At 43.0% G+C, this 22,379-nt stretch overlaps 1 protein-coding gene across 1 annotated transcript; it reads left to right on the top strand.

The window, feature by feature from the left end:
• The first annotated feature begins 210 nt into the window (after positions 1–210).
• LOC130987541 (serine/threonine-protein kinase STY13-like) lies at positions 211–4,074 on the top strand. Its single transcript, XM_057911094.1, has 6 exons — positions 211–788; positions 1,052–1,184; positions 1,723–1,918; positions 2,594–2,718; positions 2,828–2,986; positions 3,478–4,074. The coding sequence occupies exons 1-6, from the start codon at positions 658–660 to the stop codon at positions 3,790–3,792; spliced, it is 1,059 nt and encodes a 352-aa protein (XP_057767077.1). The 5' UTR covers positions 211–657; the 3' UTR covers positions 3,793–4,074.
• Positions 4,075–22,379: the final 18,305 nt, after the last annotated feature.

Below are 22,379 nucleotides of genomic sequence, written 5' to 3'. Positions count from 1 at the left end.
CTTACATATAAATTTTATAAGACATTTAAATTAGGTCAATTTCAAATAAATATTATAATTTTTTTACTTTAAAATAATTCTATTAAATTTTCTATTTTGTGAAAAATAATTCTTGAAATAAAAAATGTATTAATAATTTCATAAACATATATAGAATTTCGACGGGTCACTTACTAGTTATAATTATAAAAGACAAGATAAAATGGCCCCACCGATTTCTGACACGGACAGAATTCCTTGCGCCGCTCTCTGTTTTCTCTCTCTCTGCAGATCAAATAGTGCCCAAAACTCAGCAGAAAAATACTAGCAACGCGGTGAGAAAATTTCAATAAATTCCGCAACACTTTTTCCTCAACGCCCTCTAAAATTTTGTCCACTTTCTCATTTCGGAAAAGAGAAAAAAAAGGCAGTTTCAAGAAGCATCCAATCATCTCGGTGCATGTATTTAGTGGATATGGGTCCGTGAGAAACGAAGTTGGGCAATCAAAATTCGTCACTCCCATCAATTTACTTGCCAGAAATTGTCCGATTTCGATATGGAATTTGCTTGAAATGTGTGGTAAAAGGATAAAGCGTTGATCTTGGAGCTGTTTCAGCACTTTTAAGCAAGTGGTGAAGTCTTGAAACTGGTGATAATCTAGAGAGAGAGAGAGAGAAATGGGATCTGGAAACGGGTTTTACCCGGCTGCAGAGTTTGATTTGGACCCGAAATGGTTGGTGGATCCGAAGCTTCTCTTTGTAGGGCCTAAGATTGGAGAAGGAGCTCATGCCAAAGTCTACGAGGGAAAGTGAGTTGACCTTTTTTTAGCTATTCCCTCTCAATCTTGATTTTGCCCATGTCAAAATATTTTATGATTCTGAAAAATATGATTTTTGTGACGTTGGTGTCTTGAAAATTCTAATTTTGTTGAGGGGGGAGAGCAGTATTATTACATGACAAAATTTAATGAAACCTAATTTATCTTCAAAAGCTGTATCTGTGATGATTGTAGAAAGTTTTGTGATTGTGAACTCAAATTTTATTTTGTTGGCCTTATTATTTTGTCTTAAGATACAAAAATCAGAATGTCGCTATCAAAATTGTTGAGAGAGGGGATACAGCTGAAGAGATTGCAAAGAAGGAGGCAAGATTTGCAAGAGAAGTTGCAATGCTTTCCAGAGTCCAACATAAGAATTTAGTTAAGGTTGTATATCTATACAAATATGAGTGATCTATGTGTGTGTGCGTGCGGGTGCGATTGTAATGAGATTAATGAAGGTGGATCCTTTGGAAAGAGGGTAATTGTGCCTAAATATACGAACTTTTACCAGAGTTTAGGTTTGTTAATGGACAAAAAATTCTAGCTCCAAATACACGAACTTTTAATTATTCTGATTTTTCACACGCTTATAAATTGCTTCCAAATTAATGCTGAGATAGATGCATGAAATGTCTACATGACCTAAACAAACAAGGTACTAAACGATATAGTTGGATGTCTGTGTCACTTCAGCTTGTCACTATGGTATTACTTTCAACTAGGCATGATAGTATTAATTTGCCGGAAATTGAGAATCGTGTGAAAAATCAGAACAAATTGAAAGTTTGTATATTTGGAGTTGGAATTTTTAGTTCATGTCCAAAACTAAAATTCGATAAAAGTTGGTATATTTAGGTGCAATTACCTCTTTTGATAGATAAGCTGTGAGCATTGTCTTAGTGACTCTTCCTTCCTTGTTTAGTTCATTGGAGCTTGCAAGGAACCTGTGATGGTTATAGTTACCGAGCTTCTACTTGGTGGGACGTTGCGAAAGCACTTGATCAACCTGCGCCCTAGGTGTCTGGATATACGAGTGGCTATTGGATTTGCGCTTGATATAGCTCGTGCAATGGAATGTTTGCACTCCCATGGAATTATCCATCGTGACCTGAAACCTGGTAACAGATTCTTGGTCTTTGCCCCAAGTGTTTAAGCCTTATTGTTCACACCACAAAGAATCAGTTCATAATGCTGCTGAAACTCGTTTGCTCCCGTTGAAATTTGTATGACTCTTGTTAATAGACTAGGAAATAGTTTGCTAACCAAGGTTGAGAATCTGTATAAGGTGTTAGGAGCAGTTCGTTATGCTGCTGAAACTTGTTTGCTCCCGTTGAAATTTGTATGATTCTTGCTAATAGACTAAGAAATAGTTGGCTAACCAAGGTTGAGAATCTGTATAAGGTGTTAGGAGCAGTTCGCAATGCTGCTGAAACTTGTTTGCTCCCGTTGAAATTTATCGACTCTTGCTCTTATACTAGGAAATAGTTAGCTAACCAAGGTTAAGAATTTGCTTAAGTTGTTAGGAGCAGTTCATATGCTGCTGAAACTCGTTTTGCTCTTGTTGAAATTCGTACAACTCTTGCCATTAGACCTGGAAATGGTTGGCTTTGCATAACCAGAATTAAGAATCTGTAGTAACATGTTTGCTCTTGTCAAAATTTGTATAACTTGTGCTACTAGACTAGGAAATAGTTGCTGCCCTACAATGGTTATCTCGAGAGTTGATAACTCACAATTTTGTCATTAAATCTTGCATCAAGATTGATAAGCACACAACTTTCTGTGTCTTGCAGAAAATTTGCTCTTGACAGAAGACCAGAGAACAGTCAAACTTGCTGATTTTGGTCTTGCCAGAGAAGAGTCGTTGACTGAGATGATGACTGCGGAGACTGGAACCTATCGCTGGATGGCCCCAGAGGTAGTTTCCGCGCTACCATTTTTCCCCCTCTGCTTGTTTATATCTAATCTCTGCAATTATCTTTTTTCTGTCAAAATGATTGAAGGAAAAATATATGTTGCACTTGCAGCTGTATAGTACTGTGACACTAAGACATGGAGAAAAAAAGCATTATAATCACAAAGTGGATGCTTATAGTTTCGCCATTGTGCTATGGGAGCTCATCCACAACAAGTTACCCTTCGAAGGCATGTCGAATCTGCAGGCAGCCTATGCCGCGGCTTTCAAAGTAAATTTCCTCAACTCTTCATTCGAATTTCGTGTAGTCTATCTCCCAAAGTAAACCCCCTTCTCTGAGAAGAACTCGTTACATGAGTAGATAAAAAGGGCAGAGCCATTATAAATTTCTGAGTTTGAGATTTTGATAAGCTAGTTTTCCTATGATTCAGTTTGATGATGCCCCCCCCCCCCCCCGATGATTTAATAAGTAATTTTTTTAAAGAATATATTGGTGGGGGCTTCAGCCTTACTAGCTCCGCCTACGAGATTTCGATAAGCTAGCTCTCCTCTGAGTCTCTGACTTAGTTTGATGATGGGACTTAAGCGGTCCCCTTGATGATTTTGTAAGTATAATTTATTATTAAAAACTGATTGGGGGAGCTTAAGCCTCCTTTGACCCTTACTAACTCCGCCTACAGTTAGAACAATGGCCATAGTTAACTCGTGATTCTATCTCCGGTCCACCAGCGTCCCATATGCGTTCTTTCCCCTTTTTTTCAGAATGTACGGCCAAGCGCTGATGAGCTCCCGGAGGAACTGGCTCGAATAGTGACCTTATGTTGGAAGGAAGACGCCAACACTCGCCCCAACTTCACTCAGATAATACAGATGCTCCTGCAATATCTCTCGGCGATCTCTCCACCCGAGCCGGCCATACCACACCGTGTCTTCAGGACCACATCCGAGACGAATGCTGTCTTCCCACCGGAGTCCCCGGGGACGAGCTCGTTGATGGCGATGAGGGGCGATGCGGCTGGCACGCCAACGGCGGCTATGGAAGATGAGCCTCGAGGGCTTTTCTCCTGCTGTAGCTAGTGGTGCTGATTGGTGAAGGAGGTAAATGCTGCATAAAATTCTTGAGTAGATATATATGGTGTAGCTGCTGTAGGAGGTTGATCATCTGCATATTCGATTTTGGTGTGATGGAAACGACAAGGGTAGTAGATTATGGGAGTTTAAGGGGTTGCTGTGATGGCGTTGTAGTGGAATTATGAGGTCCATCCAAAGGCCTTTTACTCCATTGATTTGTAGTTTTAGATCATATTATGCTACACTTCCTAACAATGCAGCTCTCAAATATACATAAAGTATTTCATACGCCGCGCTTTTGTTTTGTTTAATGTTTATTTTATCCTTCAGACCATTTTTCATACAAATTTTCGTGATAATTATAAGTATGTTGAAAATTTTATCACATTTTAGTGGTTCTATTTTTGTTTTTTTAAATTCACATTCTCTATATTAGAAAAAAAAATTAAAACATGAAAAAATGTTGATATTAATTAATATCTATGATAATATTATCATAAATTTTAGTAAAAATAAGGAAAAATGGATTGCTCAAAAAAAAATACTACATGTAGGAAAAGTTATCCATTTTATAAAACATGTGAAATGAGTAGAAAATGATAAAAGTATTTTTTAATCTTTTTCATCTAAGAGAACACACCCTAATATTTCAAAAAATAAAGGTTAATGGTCACGGAATAAGCATTGTCATTCTCGAAACGAACATTGTCAGGTGTAGGAAGAGAATACATCAAATTATATATTTTTTTTTTCAATTTTATTTGATTCAGTTTCTGGCTAGAAGTAATGAGCATCTACGTTGTACACCCAATTCCTTGAAAAAAAGAAAAATCAATGCGAATTATATGAACTTCATTATCAGAGTGTTAATCATGATAAAGTATTATTGCTACTGATAGTTAGAAGAACTATTCAATCTAAAAATGTGTATCACCCGATTCTTGTACATGTAGCTATAAACAAACCAAGCCGCTCGCGAACTATTCGGAGCTCGGCTTGAAAAAAGCTCGTTCAAGTTCGTTTAGAGAAGCTCGTAAAATAAACAAACCAAACTTGAACTTAGTAGTATTCGACTCGTTAGCTCGTGAACATGTTCGTCAAGTGATTTAGCTTGAAAAATATAAATTATTAGTAGACATAATTTGTATTTATCCACTAAAATTAATAATAATTGTATTAAATCTCTAATTAATTTTGTTTGTTATAAGAAAATAATTAATATATTTATTATTTTAAATAAAATAATTTATTTTTAAAATAAAATAATCAATATTTTGAATATAAATATAAATTTAGAAAGTTCGATTAGGCTCGATTAGGCTCGTGAGCCTCAAAGTATTCGGTAAGTAAAGTTCGGGATTCGATTCGATACTTAACAAACCAAACTTGAGCAGACGACTATTTGGTTCGGCTCGGTTCGATTACACCCCTATGTACATGTGTGGAATTTGGTGGTTACTGAAAGTTCCTCTATTAAGAAAATGTTTATCTTGATAGCATTAAGACAGTATGCGTTGGTGAGTGTTTGATGCAGAGTCTGAATAAAGAAAAGTGTTGCATATCAAATGATGGTGATTATGCAAGATTATAAGTAGAAAATGAAAGTAGTAAAGAACACATAACATTAATGTGGTAAGGAGTTCCTTCTTCTACTTCCACAAATCTGCAGGCAAATCCCTTTTTACTTTGGGATCCCTTAAGTTTAGAGTGATTAAGTGCAGTTCGAACAGAATATCCAAATAATGATACGCTACAGAAGACACTGGGCGTGACTAAACTCTGCTTTCAGTGACAATTCCTCGCACCAACTCCTTCTCTTTGCTTTTAGAGACGGTTCCTCGTCCTCGTCTCCTACTTGCTTACCTTACATTTAACTTTTAGTGACCAACACTTTGTCACTTACTTGCTCATCCTACAATTCAACTTATATATTTATTTCTTACTATTTGGGTATGGGTGGGGAGTGAGGGGAGTCCAGACTAACAAGAGAATTGTGACAATTAAGAACAATACTAAGGAGGTGATTGGTATTGATGGAATGGAATAAGGGTGGAATGAAATGGAAGTAGGAATGGAATGAGAGTGGGAAATGAATGACAAACCTTACCTTAGTGATTTCTATGCTTGGTAAGCACAAGGAATACCAAAGGAATGAAATTGTGATTCTTTGTTTAATTCAATTCCTATAATTGCTAACTATAAATAAAGTTTAGAAATGAAATTAAATTATTTTATTTTATTAATATCAGTCCATGTATATGATTGTATAATGTGTTAATTGCATCAATTTCAATTCATATATTGGACTATTGATTACATAAAGTTGATAATATTTTATTTTTTCTAAAAATATTTTTTCATCAAAAAAATATTTTTTAAATTTTGAATAAATAATAATAATAATAATAATAATGATGATGATGATGATGATGATACATGTTTCATACAAATATAGCTTTAAGCTCCGCCTATCTGTACAGTGGGAATGGAAAAAAATGTGAATATCTCTTAAGTATAGATACACTTGGGAAGTTGTGAATTGGAAGTGCATCCTTAACATTAAAGACTTTTTGGCATTGTTGCGCATATTCTTGTCTTCCGAACTTGTTTCTCTTCTTTCAGTGTACAAAGAATTAATATATATGAGATGAAAATCAAAAGAGCCATTTAAATTTCTTTCTCATTGAGTTTCGTCGTGCATTGACGTGAACGGTCGTACTTATTGGGAGTGTATCCTTAACATTGAAGATTAATGGATTTCTTTGGCATTGTTGCGCATACTCTTGTCTTCCGAACTTGTTTATCTTCTTTCTGTGTACAAAGAATTAATATGCATGGTTCTTATGTAATAATATGCATGAAAATATATCAGCTTCAGAAAAAATAAAAAACAAAAACAAAAGTCAATATATATATATATATATATATATATATATATTGATAATGTATTTCATCAACACCTAATTCTAAACTACGAGTTTTACCTAGTGTTTGAGCGTAAAAGTAGAGAGAAAGAGTTGAATTGCTGAGAGAGAATAAGATTGATGTTGTATTGATGAAGAGCACGTCGTTTACATAAGGGGAATGCATGGGGTATTTATAGAGTACAATAGAAGGGTAAAATAGTAATTTCATCTCTGAAAACATGCTCCCCGCGTGGTTAGGGGCACAGTAGTAATTTTGCCCGCAGACGGGCGATTCCTCTGCGCTGGCGCTTCCCGGGTAAAATGATCGCTTATGCCGCTGCCTATCTTGCATGATAGGTCATTCCTCTGTCTTTGGTGATTCCTCTGACTGAGCCCATTCATCTGGTGAAGTCCATTCCTCTGACCTTACTGATTCCTCTGTCCGAATTCATTCCTCTGCTCTGCATATATTACTCCTCATCAGCTACTCCCCCCTCTGGTCTGGCTAGTTGCTGATGAAGTAACTAGTCAGAGTGTTCGCCCGCAATGCTGACGTCACCTGCATTAAATGCCCGCCCTTTCGCAGTATACTTTTCCACATCTCGAGGTTACTTTTTCAGACCTCCCGTCTTTTCGTGTTCCCATAGAAATCCTCAGCCGTCGATCCACTCCCTAGCGCCACGTGTCGTTCATCTCGCTATTCTTCTGTTGCCCGCATAGGTTATACTTAGTACATTCAAACTTTCATTTTTCATCTTCTTCATTTTCACTTCGAGTTATTCCAACCGTTCTCTCGATTTCCGGCGATCTTCCATCTTCAGTTCCGGCGTATTCCCTGCAACTTTCCCTCTCCAGTCCCTTCCGCAGACTTTAAAGAGAATTTTACCTAGGTAAATCGCGTATCCTCCTCCCCTGATACTTATATTTGGTGGAGAGTAGTCGTGTTAAATCTGTTGGTGCTCTGATTGAGCGTGTAAACCCTAGAATTTCCTATCCATGGCTTCCTCCTCCGTCGCCCAACATGTTTTTTTCTCTTCTTCTTCCCCATCTCCTCTGGCTTCTCCGCCTTCTTCTCCCCACCCCCAAAATCCTCCGGACCTTCCAACTCCCTCCACCCTTCCGAATCCCCAGGATCTCCCGGCCTCCCCCGAATCTCCTCCTTCTTCGCCTAAAATGCCTAAGTCCGTTCCTGACTCTAGGCTAGACATCGCAGACTTACGTAAGATGGCGGGAAAGTGTAGGAAACCCGCCGGCATAAGGTTTGAGCCCCAGTTAAAATCCTTAGAGCCCCTTCGCCAAATGCAGATGAACATCGCGGTTGTATGGCGGGCACAGATCGATGTCGACCTGAGACTTCCTCCTCCTCCACTCTTAGTGGAGGTTTGTAATTATTTCCGCATTCCTTTTTACCAAGTAGCCCCCTCCGCTCTTCGGAGGTTATTTTGTTTCTACATCCTTTGTACAGCTCATGGTGTTCAAGACACCAAGAAATTGTTTCTTCAAACCCAATCCCTAAGACTGCAGGGTGGCCCTTTGTACAGCTTTGCCGCCCGCAAAACCTATCCCACCACCTTCCTTAATTCCCTCAACTCCCATGATAAGGGCTTCTTGTCCTTCTATTGCTTTGTGGTGACCTCCGAAGGTACTTAGCGCCAATATGGTGCCCAGGAACTGAGGTGGCATGAAACCCGAACCCAATATAAACCCCCTTCCCTAGGAAACCCTAGTGATTTTGATCTGGGGGTAATAGGTTTCCTCAACTCCCTTAACAACGAGGAGCCCTTCCCTTGTAAAGAGCTTACTCTATAGGTAAAATTAAGCGTTAGTAAATGTTTAAATTGTTGTTACCTTGATCCTGATGATATGATATTGTTCGTTTGCATGCATGTCGTGGAGATAAAAATGCCGGGCTACGCTTTTGGCCGACCGTACTTCTGGCGTTGGGGGACAAGGTTCTGGAGATACCAGCTCCAGGACAGACACGACGGAGCAGCCTGCGGGCTCGGGGATGGACACCTCCCGAACGGTGTCTGTCGTTGCCGGGGTAATTACCCCTACTCAGCGCTTCCCCCCAGGCAAGGGGAAAGATATGGAAGTTTTGGGTTTGTTCAGCCCGGACAGCCAGAGGGCTAGCGGCTCGGGCTTTGGTTCTCAGAGGGCGGAAGGATTGTCTGCCATTTTTGGGAGTAACGTCCCTGTGGTGGATATTTCTGAGGATGCCCCTGTTCCCGAAGAAGTCCAAGACATCCCTACTCCTGCATTCGCAAAGAAGAAAGGGATGGGGGCCTTGCTAGCCCTTGCAGAGAAGAGGAGGAAGGAGAGCCTACAGAAGAGCAGCAGGCTGATAGACGAAGAGGGTCCGACAGGTGAAACGGAGACCACCTCCGTGGATGCCGAGAAGGGTAATCCTGATGCAGCCCGAACAGAGCCAAGCTCGCGCCAGTGCAGAGCTGAATCCCGCGCCAGACCAGAGCCAAGGACGACAGAGGAATCGAAGCGCCAGAGGAATGAAAGCGCCAGAGGAATCGAAGCGCCAGAGGAATCGAAGCGCCAGAGGAATCAAAGCGCCAGAGGAATCGAAGTGCCAGAGGAATCCTCCCGCCAGAGGAATCCTTCCGCCAGAGGAATCTTCCTGCCAGAGGAGTCCTCCCGCCAGAGGAATCCTTCCGCCAGAGGAATCCTTCCGCCAGAGGAATCTTCCGCCAGAGGAATCCTCCCGCCAGATGAATCCTTCCGCCAGAGGAATCTTCCTGCCAGAGGAATCCTCCCGCCAGAGGAATCCTTCCGCCAGAGGAATCTTCCGTCAGAGGAATCCTCCCGCCAGAGGAATTCCGGTTTTCCAGAGCAGAGGAGCGAACGTAAAGAGCAGAGCGTACGGAGCTGGTTTTCTCGCTAGGGTTATTTTAGCTTGTTGAGCAAGTTATTAGTTTTCTTGTTTTTACGATTATGTCCTTCTTTAAATTAGGGTTTTATTTTGCCTATATATATGGCGGCTGTATGGAACGAAAGAACAACTTTGATGATATATGAAATTTGTGAGATTATTCTCTCGTGAGAACTTCGAGTTCTTACTGGATTTTTCCCAAGCAAATCCAACCTATCGGTGTATCGGCGGGTTCATCATCCCTCGTCGTGTGTCATTCAGCGTCTCCGAGTTGCTGCATCATTCATACGTTGGGGTTAGGGATCCCCTCTCTAGAAACGACGTAGAATAGATTCAGGGGTTTTGGGACAAAAATTCCACCCTTTATCCTTTACTTTAGTTATCATTTCAAGTCTTCCGCGCATAGTTATTTGTTCGTTCCGGTGAAGTTCAAAGGTTACCGGCGAGGTTCACATCAAATCCTCTGGCCCTGACCGCATAGGCATCAGGGGCCTCTGGTTCTAAGCCTGTCTCGTCCATGAAAGGATGGGAGTTTGTCTGGAAGTTGGTTTCCCAAATCCACCCTAAAGATCGGGAGGCAGCCTCCAAGATGAAGAAGGCGAGACTAGCCAGCAGCATCGGCCAATTGTGGACTCAGGTACCCTGCATTCATTTTTATCTTAGCAATTTTTTTTTGTTATTTGCCTTTTGGTCTCTCTGTTCTGACATTATTCCGTTGATTCCCTGCAGCTGGAGTCCCAAATTAGTGAGGCGATCCAGTACGTCGATGACTATGATGTGCTGGAAAGAGACCTGAAAAAGGAGAGAGAGGAGCAAGTGAAGCGTGACCAGGAGGTCACAATTTTGATGGAGCGCTTCAGCAAGGCCGACACAGACATGGCTGCGCTGCAAGCCAAGTTCTAGCAATCAGAGGTAGAGAAGGCTTCTCTGGCCTCTGAGCTGGAGAGGGCCAAAAATGAGGGGTATGAGAACCTAGTGCGGTTCCGGATGCGATACCAGTCAGAGTACAGGGAATCCAAGCGCTGCTGGAAGGCAGCTTGTGAGGGTGCCCTGAACCAGGGTTACGTGCTAGGTGCCCGGGACCAGCACCTGGAGTTTTTCATCTCTCCCCGGGGCCAGCAGTTCCCTGACATGATGCTGGAGAATACTCTGGCAGCCTTCCAGAGGACTCCCGATTACCTAGAGGGGTTCTCCCAGCTCTTTGCCCACGTGATCAAAGAAACTGCGCTGAAGACGGCAGAGATGTTGGGAGTGTCAGAGGAACAGGCTGCTGCCCTGAACTTAGAGGCCTTGATGGATAACATCAAGGATGAGGACCTCAACAGGCTGCTAAGCATACCCGCTGATTCCCCGGAGAAGCCCGCGTGGTGGTATCTGGTCCTAAAGAAGGCCCTTCCCCAGTTCGCTTTTGGGGTTTGCTCTGACCCGGTGCCGACTACTCCCAAGTACCGGCCCTCTTTCTGCGACTCTCTGGAAAAATTCATGGGCCATCTGAGGGGCCAAACTGGTACTAGCTCCCGGGGATTCGAGCAATATAACATGGAGCCCCCTTTGCCCTCTGGCTTTGCGGCCTCTGCCTTTGAAGATCCAGCCTCCTCCTCCGCAGTTGTGGACCAGCTCTATGCCCTGTACAAGGATGAAAAAGAATATACCAAAGAGGCATTGAAGCTGTTGGATACGGAACAACGTCTGCGCGAGGTGGACGACTCGGACACATTGCCGGTGTTTAAAGAAGGGGGCCCCTCTGCCGAGGCCTCTGACACTGCTGCTGGTCCTGTGGCTCCAGTCTCCTCTGCCCCTACTCCTCCCTCCTAGCTGCCCTTACTATCTCCTCTCTTCTTTGCCAAGACTTGTAAAATTTTAGTTTGTAAATATTTTGCTACATCTGAATAACATTTTTTATTTGGTGGTAATGTACAACTTTATCTCATTTGAATCATTAATGGGCTCTTCTCGTGATTTCTCCCTTCTTCCATTTTTGGTCTGGCTCTGCATCGATTTTTCTTTCGTATTGCTTTGTTGTTGTTATCCTGTCTTTGAATTGGTATGAACTGCATTCTGGTGTTCCATGATGTAATTTTCTATTTCCTTTGTAGAAGGTTGGGTTTTGATTTTTTGTTGAAGTGTTTGTGATTCCTCTGGTTAGCTTTCTACTAGGCGGTTCCTCTGACTCTAGCAAAGCTGGTAGCTTTGTTCTGACAGTGTGATTCCTCTGAATGTGTTGTTGGAATTGTTGCGATTTTTCTGCCTTTCATTGCTTTGAATTCATTTTGGCATGCCTTATTTTGACCTTTTCCTTCTGTCGCTCTAATTCTTCCTCGTGTGCATTTCTCTGACGCCTCCCTCCTGATCATTCCTCTGACGCTTCCCTTTTGATCATTCCTCTGACACTTCCCTTCTAGGTGTTCCTCTGACACTTCCCTTTTAGGCGTTCCTCTGACGCTTCCCTTCTAGACTGGTATACTCTGCGCGGAGCATAGCTAATCGTAGGGACCCAGCTAACTTTCGCGGCTTACGATTAAATAGTAACTCTCTGCGCGGAGCCTGGATGATCCGGGGGATGCATCCAACTTTTGCGGCATACGATTGAACAGTAACCCTCTGCGCGGAGCATGGATGATCCGGGGGATGCATCCAACTTTCACGACTTACGATTGAACAGTAACCCTCTGCGCGGAGCATGGACGATCCGAGGGATGCATCCAACTTTCGCGGCTTATGATTGAACAGTAACCCTCTGCGCGGAGCATTGATGATCCGGGGGATGCATCCAACTTTCGCGGCTTATGATTAAAGCAATTCCTCTGCGCGGAGCATGGATGATCCGGGGGATGCATCCAACTTTCGCGGCTTAAGATTAAAGCGATTCCTCTGCGCGGAGCATGGATGATCCGGGGGATGCATCCAACTTTCGCGGCTTACGCTTGAACGACCCATCTGCCTTTCCCTTTTCGTAGATGTTGGCCCTAGATGTTTGTTTTTCCCTTGACTTGCTAAGCAGCAATTTGGATTGAAAATTATGAATTATGGGTATATACCCTACTCCCCCTTCTGGTGACATGTGCAATGCTCTGCATGAACATGTTAAGTAAAATATGCAACGTAAAATGGGATGATTGAAATAAACGAGTCAACACCCAGGAATTCCCTAAAACCACGCATCCAATTTTTATTGATAACATGGCCCCGAACCTCGTTAAAACCCCTGTGGGGAAAAAGAGTATCCGGTCTACAACTTGGTATTTTGTTGAACAAAATTACACATAGAACTTTTTCAAAGTGTTGATATTCCACGGTCTGGGGAGAGCTCTGCCGTCTGGATCCGACAATATGTATGCTCCGCCGCCCAGAACCTCTGTGATGATGAAAGGACCCTCCCAGTTGGGCTTGAACTTGCCCACCGGTTTCAACGCGTCGGCCCTTTTGAGGACTAGGTCGCCTTTGGATAATTTTCGTGCTCTGACTATCTTGTCATATCCGGCCTTGATGATGCTCTTGTACTTCGCTGCTCTGACTTGGGCTTCATCCCTCTGCGCTTCCACTAGGTCTAGCTCTGCTCTGCGGAGTTCGGAGTTTTGCTCTGTGTTGTATGTTGTTATTCGGTATGACTCCAATTTGGCCTCTGCTGGTATCACTGCATTGGATCCATATACCAGAGTAAATGGTGTTTCTCCTGTTGCTATTTTTGGGCTAGTGCGATAGGCCCAGGGTACAGTGTCTAACTCTTCGACCCACTTCCCCCTGCTCTGGTTCAATCGCTTCTTGATTCCCTCACAAATTGTCCTATTCGCCAACTCCACCTGGCCATTTGCTTGCAGGTGGGCCACTGAAACACAGCGTTGTGTTATGTCCATGCGATCACAGAAATCGGCGATCCTCTGCCCCGTGAACTGGGTTCCGTTATCCATCACAATGATTCTAGGGACTCCATATCGGCAACATATGTTTTGCCAGATGAACCACTCCACCGTTACTTCGTCAATCTTTGACACGGCTTCGGCTTCTACCCATTTGGAGAAGTAATCCACTGCCACGATGAGAAAGCATTTACCCCCTGGTGCTGTGGGCAATTTCCCAACGATATATATACCCCATTTATCAAATGGGCAAGCAACATACATTATTCCTATGGTCTCCCTTGGAACGTTGAATTTTCCAGCATGCCTCTAACAAGGTTCGCATTTACGAACGAATTCTCTGGCGTCCTTGGTGATGGTTGGCCAATAGAACCCTGCCCGAATGGTTTTTCGTATAAGATCCCTGAATCTCGTGTGCCCACCACAACAACCTGCTTGAATTTCTGTCAAAGCAAAGTTAACCTCCTCAGGAGATAAACATTTCAGTAAGGGATAGGTGAATGAACGTTTGTAGAGTTGATCATTGATCAAGCAATAATTCTCATATCGAGCCCCTCTGATTGGATTCCTTGTTCAGCCGCTCCCCTGTCTTAAGAAAATGTATAATTGGAGCCCGCCAATCATCCTGTATTTCTACCGCAAAAACTTGGAAAGTTCCTATTTCTCTGGTATCGCAGAGCAGCGTAATCTCATCACTCCACGTTTGTTCCACTGCACTGGCAACTCGTGCCAATAAATCTACCCGGGTGTTCTCTTCTCGAGAAGTCTGTTCTATTTTGAATTCCATGAATTTTTTCTTTATTTCTGTTATCTTGTAATGGTACACCCTCATCCGATCCTCTTTGATATGATATCCTCCCGAAAATTGTTGGGCCACCAACTGTGAATCGATTTTGATGATAATACATTCCGCGCGCAGCTTTGACAGAATGTGCGCTGCTCTGACCACGGCCTCATACTCGGCCTCATTGTTGGACATTTTACAAGTGAATTTGATGGCAAACTCATACACCTCTGAACTTGGAGAGACGATATACACCCCGATCCCACATCCTTTTTTCGTAACCGATCCGTCCACATAAGCTATCCAGAATTCTTGCATCGGGCGACGAGTAGTTTCTTGAATGAAATCCGCAAGGGCCTGGGCCTTGATTGCCATCCTTGGCTCGTAATCCACATCATACTCCCCTAATTCCACAGCCCATTTCACCATGCGCCCTGACAAATCTGGCCGCCCTAACACTTGTCTGAAGGGTAAAGCGGTTCGCACCACCACACGATGTGATAAAAAGTAGGGTCTTAGCTTCCGAGCCGTGACCATGACTGCCAGAGCAGCCTTTTCGATTTCTGAGTAGTTTAATTTAGGCCCCTGAATCACCCTGCTGATGAAGTAAATTGGCTTCTGATGGCTCCCCTCCTCTCTGATGAGGACAGAGCTGACTGATTCTTCTCCCACTGCTATGTATAAATACAACACCTCCCCAGGAATTGGTTTGGTCAGAGTTGGGAATTCTGCTAAGTACGCTTTAAGATCCTCAAAGGCTAGCCTACACCCCTCGTCCCATTGAAATTTGGTCATCTTCCTCAAAATTTTGAAAAATGGCAAACTCCGTTCTGCCGATCGTAAGATGAACCTGCTCAGAGCAGTGATACGCCCGTTCAGAGTTTGTACTTCTTTGATTCCTCTGGGTGGTGTCATATCCATTATGGCTTTGACCTTATCCGAATTTACCTCAATTCCTGCTGGAGAGACCTTATACCCCAAGAATTTCCCCGTAGTAACCCCGAAGGTGCACTTTGCTGGATTAAGCATGAGCCGATGATTTCTGATGACAGTGAAGACTTCCTCCAGGTCAGAGACATGATCCTCTGCTCTGACGCTGCGTACTAACATGTCATCCACATACACTGATATGTTCCTTGAGAGTTGCTCTTTGAATATCTTTTCCATCATCCTCTGATACGTAGCTCCCATATTTTTTAAGCCGAATGGCATGCTCCTCCAGCCAAATACCCCGTAGCAAATGGCGAAAGCCGTTTTAGCAATATCCCCTTTGTGCATTTTAACTTGATGGTATCCCTGGTAAGCATCCATCATGGATAACAGTGCGCAACCTGAAGTAGAGTCTACCAATTGGTCAATCCTCGGCAGAGGATAATGATCCTTAGGGCAAGCAGCATTCAAATCCCTGTAATCCACGCACATGCGCCAAGTGTTCGTCTTCTTTGCCACCATTACGGCGTTTGAAATCTACTCTGGGTATTGCACTTCCTCGATATGACCCGCCTCCAGTAGCCCATGTACCTGTTCTCTAATAGCAGCATCATTTTCGGCCCCAAAATGTCTTGTTCTCTGTTTCACCGGTTTTACATTGGGATCCACATTGAGGAGATGTTTCGCCAGCCCTCTGTCAATACCCTTTAAATCGGCTGTGCTAAAGGCAAATACATCTGTGTTCATCTGGAGGCAATTGATTAATTATATTCTGGTTTGTTCGCTCATGGATGGCCCAATCTTTGTCTGAAAACCTTCCCTTTCGAGAAATAACTCGATCATGTTACACAGGTCGTTAGTGGTTATCAAGGCAGATTTCTCTGAACCTTCCCGAGTATTTGACACCTCTGTCAATTCTCGCCGTTCTTCTGCCAGAGCAGCGACGTCACCCGTCTTCCCTCTTTTCCTGGTATCCAATCCCTCTGTTACCCTTTCTTTTTTCTAACCTGAGGAGTGTGTAAGCGTTCATACATGGAATTCCTTTGACATTTTCTGATCACCCCACTCCTCCCCCACTCTTCCTCCTCCAATGGGGAACTTCATCTTCAGGTGGAACATTGAAATGACTGCTCTGAATGCCATCAGAGCAGGGCGTCCAAATATCACATTATAAGACGATTTGGGCATATCTACCACCAGGAATCGTATCATCCTAGTTTTGCAAGCGTCCGCCCTGCCGAGGGTAACTGGTAGCTCCACGAACCCCAACGGCATGACGATTTCCCCTCCAAATCCGAACAGAGAAGCGTTCGTGGGCTCGATACTAGCTTCAATCCCCATGTTCTGTAAATATTCCAGGTATAGAATATTCACTGCACTCCCTGAATCCACAAAAACTCGATGCACAATGCAAGATGTTATATCTGCTGTGAAAACCAGTGCGTCATCGTGGGGGTACATGAGCGTTCGAAGGTCCTCTAACCCGAAAGTAATGACCGGCTCCTCCACTGCGCCTGTGATCTCCATTACTTGTTTGGGATAATACTCTGACCTTACTGCCCGCACGACTTGTTTCTTGGCCCGATTGGAAGTTGATATCCCATTCTCGCCGAAAATCATATGCATTTCCCTTCTGGGCGGGTGGGGAGGTGCCCTACCCTGCACGGCCCCTCTATGTTGATCGCGGTTTTCCTCCGAGTGTCGATCCTGATCATTCCCTTGAACTTGCCTGTGGTCGTTTCCCTGGGGCGGCTGACCTTGACCCTCGTTTCCTCTGGCGATAAATTGGTCCAAGTTGCCCTGGCGCACTAAGAACTCCAACTGATGCTTGAGGTGTCCACAGTATCTAGTGTAATGCCCGTAGGCGTTGTGGTATTCACATAATTTGTTGTTGGGCCCCTGTTGTGGCTGTTTGTCCCTATAAGTGCTTGGTTCCCGGAAAAACGGCTGATTCTTAATCAAATGGAAGATTTCTTCTAGTGGTTTATTTAGGGGAGTGTATTCAGTGAAACGATTGACCTCGTTCACGGTGCGCTGTTGATGGGGTGGTATCTCCGTCTGAGGAGGAAGTACCCTGGGGGGCAATCCTCTGAAAGGCACTCGTTCTTGATTCTTGGTGTTCTGCTCTGATGCAGCCTCGGTCCTCCTGGCCCTATGTTTATTGTTTTCAACTTTTCGTGCCATTCGGGCGTCCTCCAATTGCAGGTACCCTGGTAACCTTGCCATGATGTCGTCAAAATCCCTGGCCGGTCTTATCTGCAATTCATCGAAGAAGAGTCCGGGCTTCAACCCTCTGACGTACGCACAATTTTTGATTTGTGACTCCGCCTTTGGCACTTCCAGAGCAGCGAGGTTGTACCGAGCAGTATATTCCCGAAGTGTTTCGTTTTGATCTTGTTTTAAATCTATTAAAGAGATGGCTGATTTTTCCACCCTCCGCGAGCTTGCAAATTGTCTGATAAAGCGTGTCCGAAGGTCCTCAAAAGAATGAATGGAGTTTGGGGGCTGTTGGATTTGTATACTGAAAGCAAGAACGTTTTATGCTTGTATACAATGTTTCCTAAGTTCACTATCTAATCTCCTATCTGATTGTGTTCATGATTGCATATGTATGTTCTTTATCTCTATATAAGTAGATTATATGGTGTGTTGTAGATCACAGAAGACCATATAATTGGAATAACCTTAAGAGATATAATATGATCACAGCCGAAATAACTCTAGGACAAGTTATTGGTTTAGGCTGCAGTATAGATGGAAGTAGTTTGTCTTGGCTACTTGTCTATACTGGTACGTCATTACGTATTGATAGGACCAACAGTGAGATGTATTCTTCTATCTGACATAAGTGAAGAATCAAGATCTCGGTGACTCATAAGATCTTAATACTAATAAGTATTCAGATATATATGTTAATTCGTATATCACTTTGACTTACTATGGGTGAAAGTTATATGCTAACTCGAGTACTCTGTATCTTGGGTGATAGCGGTTAATATATGATATTTGAGTATCTGTATTAGTACCCGTATCCGGTATAGGATAATGACATCCCCTTAAGGAGCTCAATAAGGTTTATTGCGCTAAACCCTGCAGGTTGATTAAGTTCAGGCGCAATAATAAAGTTTGAGTGGTACTGCTTAAGGAATTATTAAGAGATTAATTAATTTAAGCTGTCAGAGCTCTAATTAATTAATGGATGTCGGATATTTTAAATACGGAGATTTAATAAGTCTAAATACAAGCCCCGACTCATCACCGGCAATAAAAGGGTAAGTCAGTATCGGTTCTCTAGTGGAATGAACTGATATTTATAAATTAATTATGGTCTGGGCTGACCATAGATAAATTAATTTATTTGAGGCCCATCTTTATTCCTTGTATCTGGTCCCTGGGCTGGCCCAATGTCTCCTAGCCCTAGAAGAGCCAGAAATCGCCCCCCACACTAAATAAGCGCCCCATACGTATTTAATTCTCTATTAAAATACAGCTGTCAGCTCTCAGGAAAATACACTGATAAAAATTAGGGTTTTTGAGAGCAGATAGAGGCGCAGGAAAATGTGAGGTGATTTCTGTCTTGGGAATTTCCATAGCTCGTTGTCCATCCAACGTTGGGAATTGAGCGGGATACAGTCGAGAAGATCAGAGCTGGAGTCAGATTTTCGCAGGAAACCAAGTTCTGGCAGTCTCCCTAAAACGGCCATAACTTCCTCCACAGAACTCCGATTCAGACGAATCAGGCGGCCACGGAAAGCTCTCTCGAAGACGAAGAAGTCGTATTTCTGGGCGAAATACGATTTGAGGACGTTTGAGGCTTAAAACGAAGGCTTGAAGCTGACTGACCTGTTCAGCGACAGATTGACGAATTCTTAGGAATTCTTCAGGTATTTTCTAACTCCAACGTGCAGTTGTTAAATTCATAGGAGCATGTTAGGATTAATCGTTGTATGATAAATTAATAATAATCCAAGAAACGATCATCGGGTAAACGGAACATTAATTCAGTTTAATATTCCTTCAATTGGTATCAGAGCCCAGGATTAATTTCTTGGCTCTATTATTAATTTATGTACGATTAATAATGTGCGTTGTTTTTACTGTTGTTGTTCTTCGTGGTCTGTTGATTCGTGGGATACGTCGTTTTGACGTTGTAATCGTTTTTCACCACGAGAAAATCCGTGGTTAGATTAGGATTTCAAATTGTATTTGTTTTTCCTTTGTAATCTGTAAAACTGAGGAACGAGACGAAGACGATAACGAATCAACAACGAAAGAACGGTGGACGGGACGGTTGGACGAAGGAGTGGTGGTGGCTGCGCACGCCGAGGGCCGCGCGCCCGGTCGCGCGTTGCCGTGCCACCGCTACTGCTCTTTGTTGCTGCACACCGTGGCGTGCGCGAGGAGGCCGAGCCAGGCTACGGCTGCTGCGCCGGGCAGCTGCTGCTCGCACAGGGGGCTGCCGCCTCGGGCTGCTGCTCGTCCTGGGGCTGCCATGCCGGGAGATTGCCGCTCGCGCCGGGGATGCGCGCCCAGATCGGCGACCGCGCGGCCGCTGCTGTTCTCTGGTCGGTCTGGACGCTGAAGGCGAGGTGGGCAGGTGCTGGGCGAGGGCTGGAAGCCACCGGCAGGGACGGTGCGCGCCCGGGGCCGCGCCTGCGCGCTCTGAGCGCTGCGCGCCCGGCGGGCGGCGCACTGCCGCTGCTGTCGTTGCTGTTGCCGTCGGGTGCTGCTGCTACCGCCGAGTTCGCCAAGGAGCTGCTGCTGCTGGAGGTTGCTGGAAGGGGCTGCTGCCAGCGCCGGGTCGCCGCGTGCTGCCGGGCGGCGCTGTGCGGCGGCTGTGATGGAAGGCGGCGGCGGCGGCTAGGGTTTCTCAAACCCTAGCTGCGTTTCAAACCCTAGGGGGCCCAAACCCTAGCTTGACGGGCCCATGTGTTCGGGCCGAGTTTTTTATTCTGTTTTGGGCCTGTTCTTTTTCTATTTTATTTTGTAATAGAATAGATGTTGGGTTTCCACGAATGGGTCACAAAGAATTTTAATTCTTTTATTACTGTTCTTTGCATGTCGTGGTTGTTAATCCCTTATGCTCGTTGCATGCTGTTTTGTCTTTGCTTGTTAATATGTGTTTATTAACTGCGCTTAGACAAGCATGCTAGGTTTATCGTTTTCTTAAGCATGTTTTAGAATTCTGCGAGCATGTTTTACATGTTGCGTTCTAGATGAGCATGTTTAGGATTATGTGTTGAGCATGATCAAACCTTTTGAAAGAAAAAAAGACTAAGTTGTATTAATAATTTTATAGATGATTAAAAATTATTTAGATTTCCACAAGCGGTCTCTAGACAAAGTGATTGGCGATGTGAGTAAACGTCCACACAACGTGGCTTACTTCATGTTTGTTCTTTCATAAGTTTGTCAGATGAGGTTTCTATAAAAATATTTAAATCCATTAAGGTAGTGGGAGTTTTTCACGAGTACTTTAGATCATGGATTTAAATAAGATAACTAAGAAATTAAATTGAATGCGACATGGTCCGAGTGAGTATGTCAAAATTCGAGAATTTAATTTCAAGGTTAAATTGTGGTTATTTCTAATTAATTTTTATTCTTAAAATTATGTAGACCTCCACATGCGGTCTCTAGACAAAGTGATTAGCAATGTGAGTAAACGTCCACCCAACGTGGCTTACTTCATATTTGTTTCTCATAAGTTTGTCAGAAGAGGTTTCTATAAAAATATTTAATCCATTGAAGTAGTGGGAGTTATGCAGTAAACGTCCACCCAACGTGGCTTACTTGTGTAATTTTCACAAGTACTTTGGAGAATGGAACTAAATAAGATAACCAAGAAAGTTAAATTAAAAGCGGCATGGTCCGAGTGAGTATGTCAATTTTGAGAATTTAATTTTCAAGGTTAAAATGTGGTCATTGCTTAGATATCATATCAAGTACAATGTACAACTCCCAAAGGAGTCCCTTCTTGATGATGATATGGTCTAGTTAAGGTGCCAACTATTAATTTCTTTTGTCAAAAGGTTAAGTTGACAACGAAATTAAATGACTAGGTGAATAGTCTGGTTGAGGAGTTCGTGTGTAAACGACCACCCAACGTGGCTTGCACATGGGATTCCTTGAGCCGTTGGAGGTTTCATTAATATTGTTTTATCAAAAGGTTACAATATTATTGTTACGAATTATGTGCTTTATGTTCGTTACTTTCAGATATGTCTATGTCTCTTATTGTTTATTTTTTCTTGCACAAAGTCTTTTAACCGGTCCACATATATAAAATGGAAACGCAGTTTTGGATTTTTATCTTTATCACAAATTAACACAATTTTTGTGTTGCTTACTACTCCACGTTCTTATGGTCCGAACAATGAGTCAACTGATGAGAAAAAGGAATTACATAAAAGGTGACATAAGACGAATAATGTAGCTATATGCTATATTATGAGTATAATGTCACAAACCTTGTAGCTCCAACATCAGGGCATGGACGATGCTATTAGCATCATGCTGTTTTTCAAGAAAGTGTTCGGAGAGTCGGACTGAGCTGCTCATTTAAATTTGATGAGAGTAATCTTGTTATTTTTATGAGTGAGCACAGCTCAGTTTACGAGCATGTCATGCAAATTTTGACAAACTTGACTTGCTCAGTGGGAGTATCGACGGTGAGACAAAGGTCGATATTATCCTGAACTCTCTTCCCAAGTCTTTAATTAAGAACTTCCGCCTCAACGCTGTTATGAGCAAGTAAGATAATACTCTTTTTGAGTTGTTGAATGCTCTAGTTACGGCTAAGGAAGTTGTGGGAAAGAGATGTGCAAGCACTTGTTATTGCCAAAGGAGAGCCATCTTCTTCGTCGAATGACGGGAAGAAGAAGGGTCCAAGGGGCAAGAAAGACAAGGGAAATAGTGGGAGTAGTGGTGTGATAAGATTGAGTATTGAAAATTTCTTCTTTCAATACTCAAGGCAAAGGGTTAAGGTACTTCACTTGCTATAGTAACTGAGACATGTCAGCTCGTTTTCTACTCAGTTGTGAGTAGTGGATAACGAGAGAAACTGATAATGATTGTTGCACCTTGCATGGCTTTTAGGCTGACAAGGAAGCTGAGAAGTGATGAGATGATTGTCTTCATAGGCAACGTGACTAGAGTCGCAGTTGTTGCAATTGAAGACTTGTCTTTAAGTTTTAAAGACATAGTTTAGTTTTTTTTTAGAGTTCCTTATC

Source organism: Salvia miltiorrhiza, chromosome 6 (assembly GCF_028751815.1).
Source record: "Salvia miltiorrhiza cultivar Shanhuang (shh) chromosome 6, IMPLAD_Smil_shh, whole genome shotgun sequence".
Classification (NCBI taxonomy): domain Eukaryota; kingdom Viridiplantae; phylum Streptophyta; class Magnoliopsida; order Lamiales; family Lamiaceae; genus Salvia; species Salvia miltiorrhiza.
This window is presented reverse-complemented; position numbering and strand designations above follow the sequence as displayed.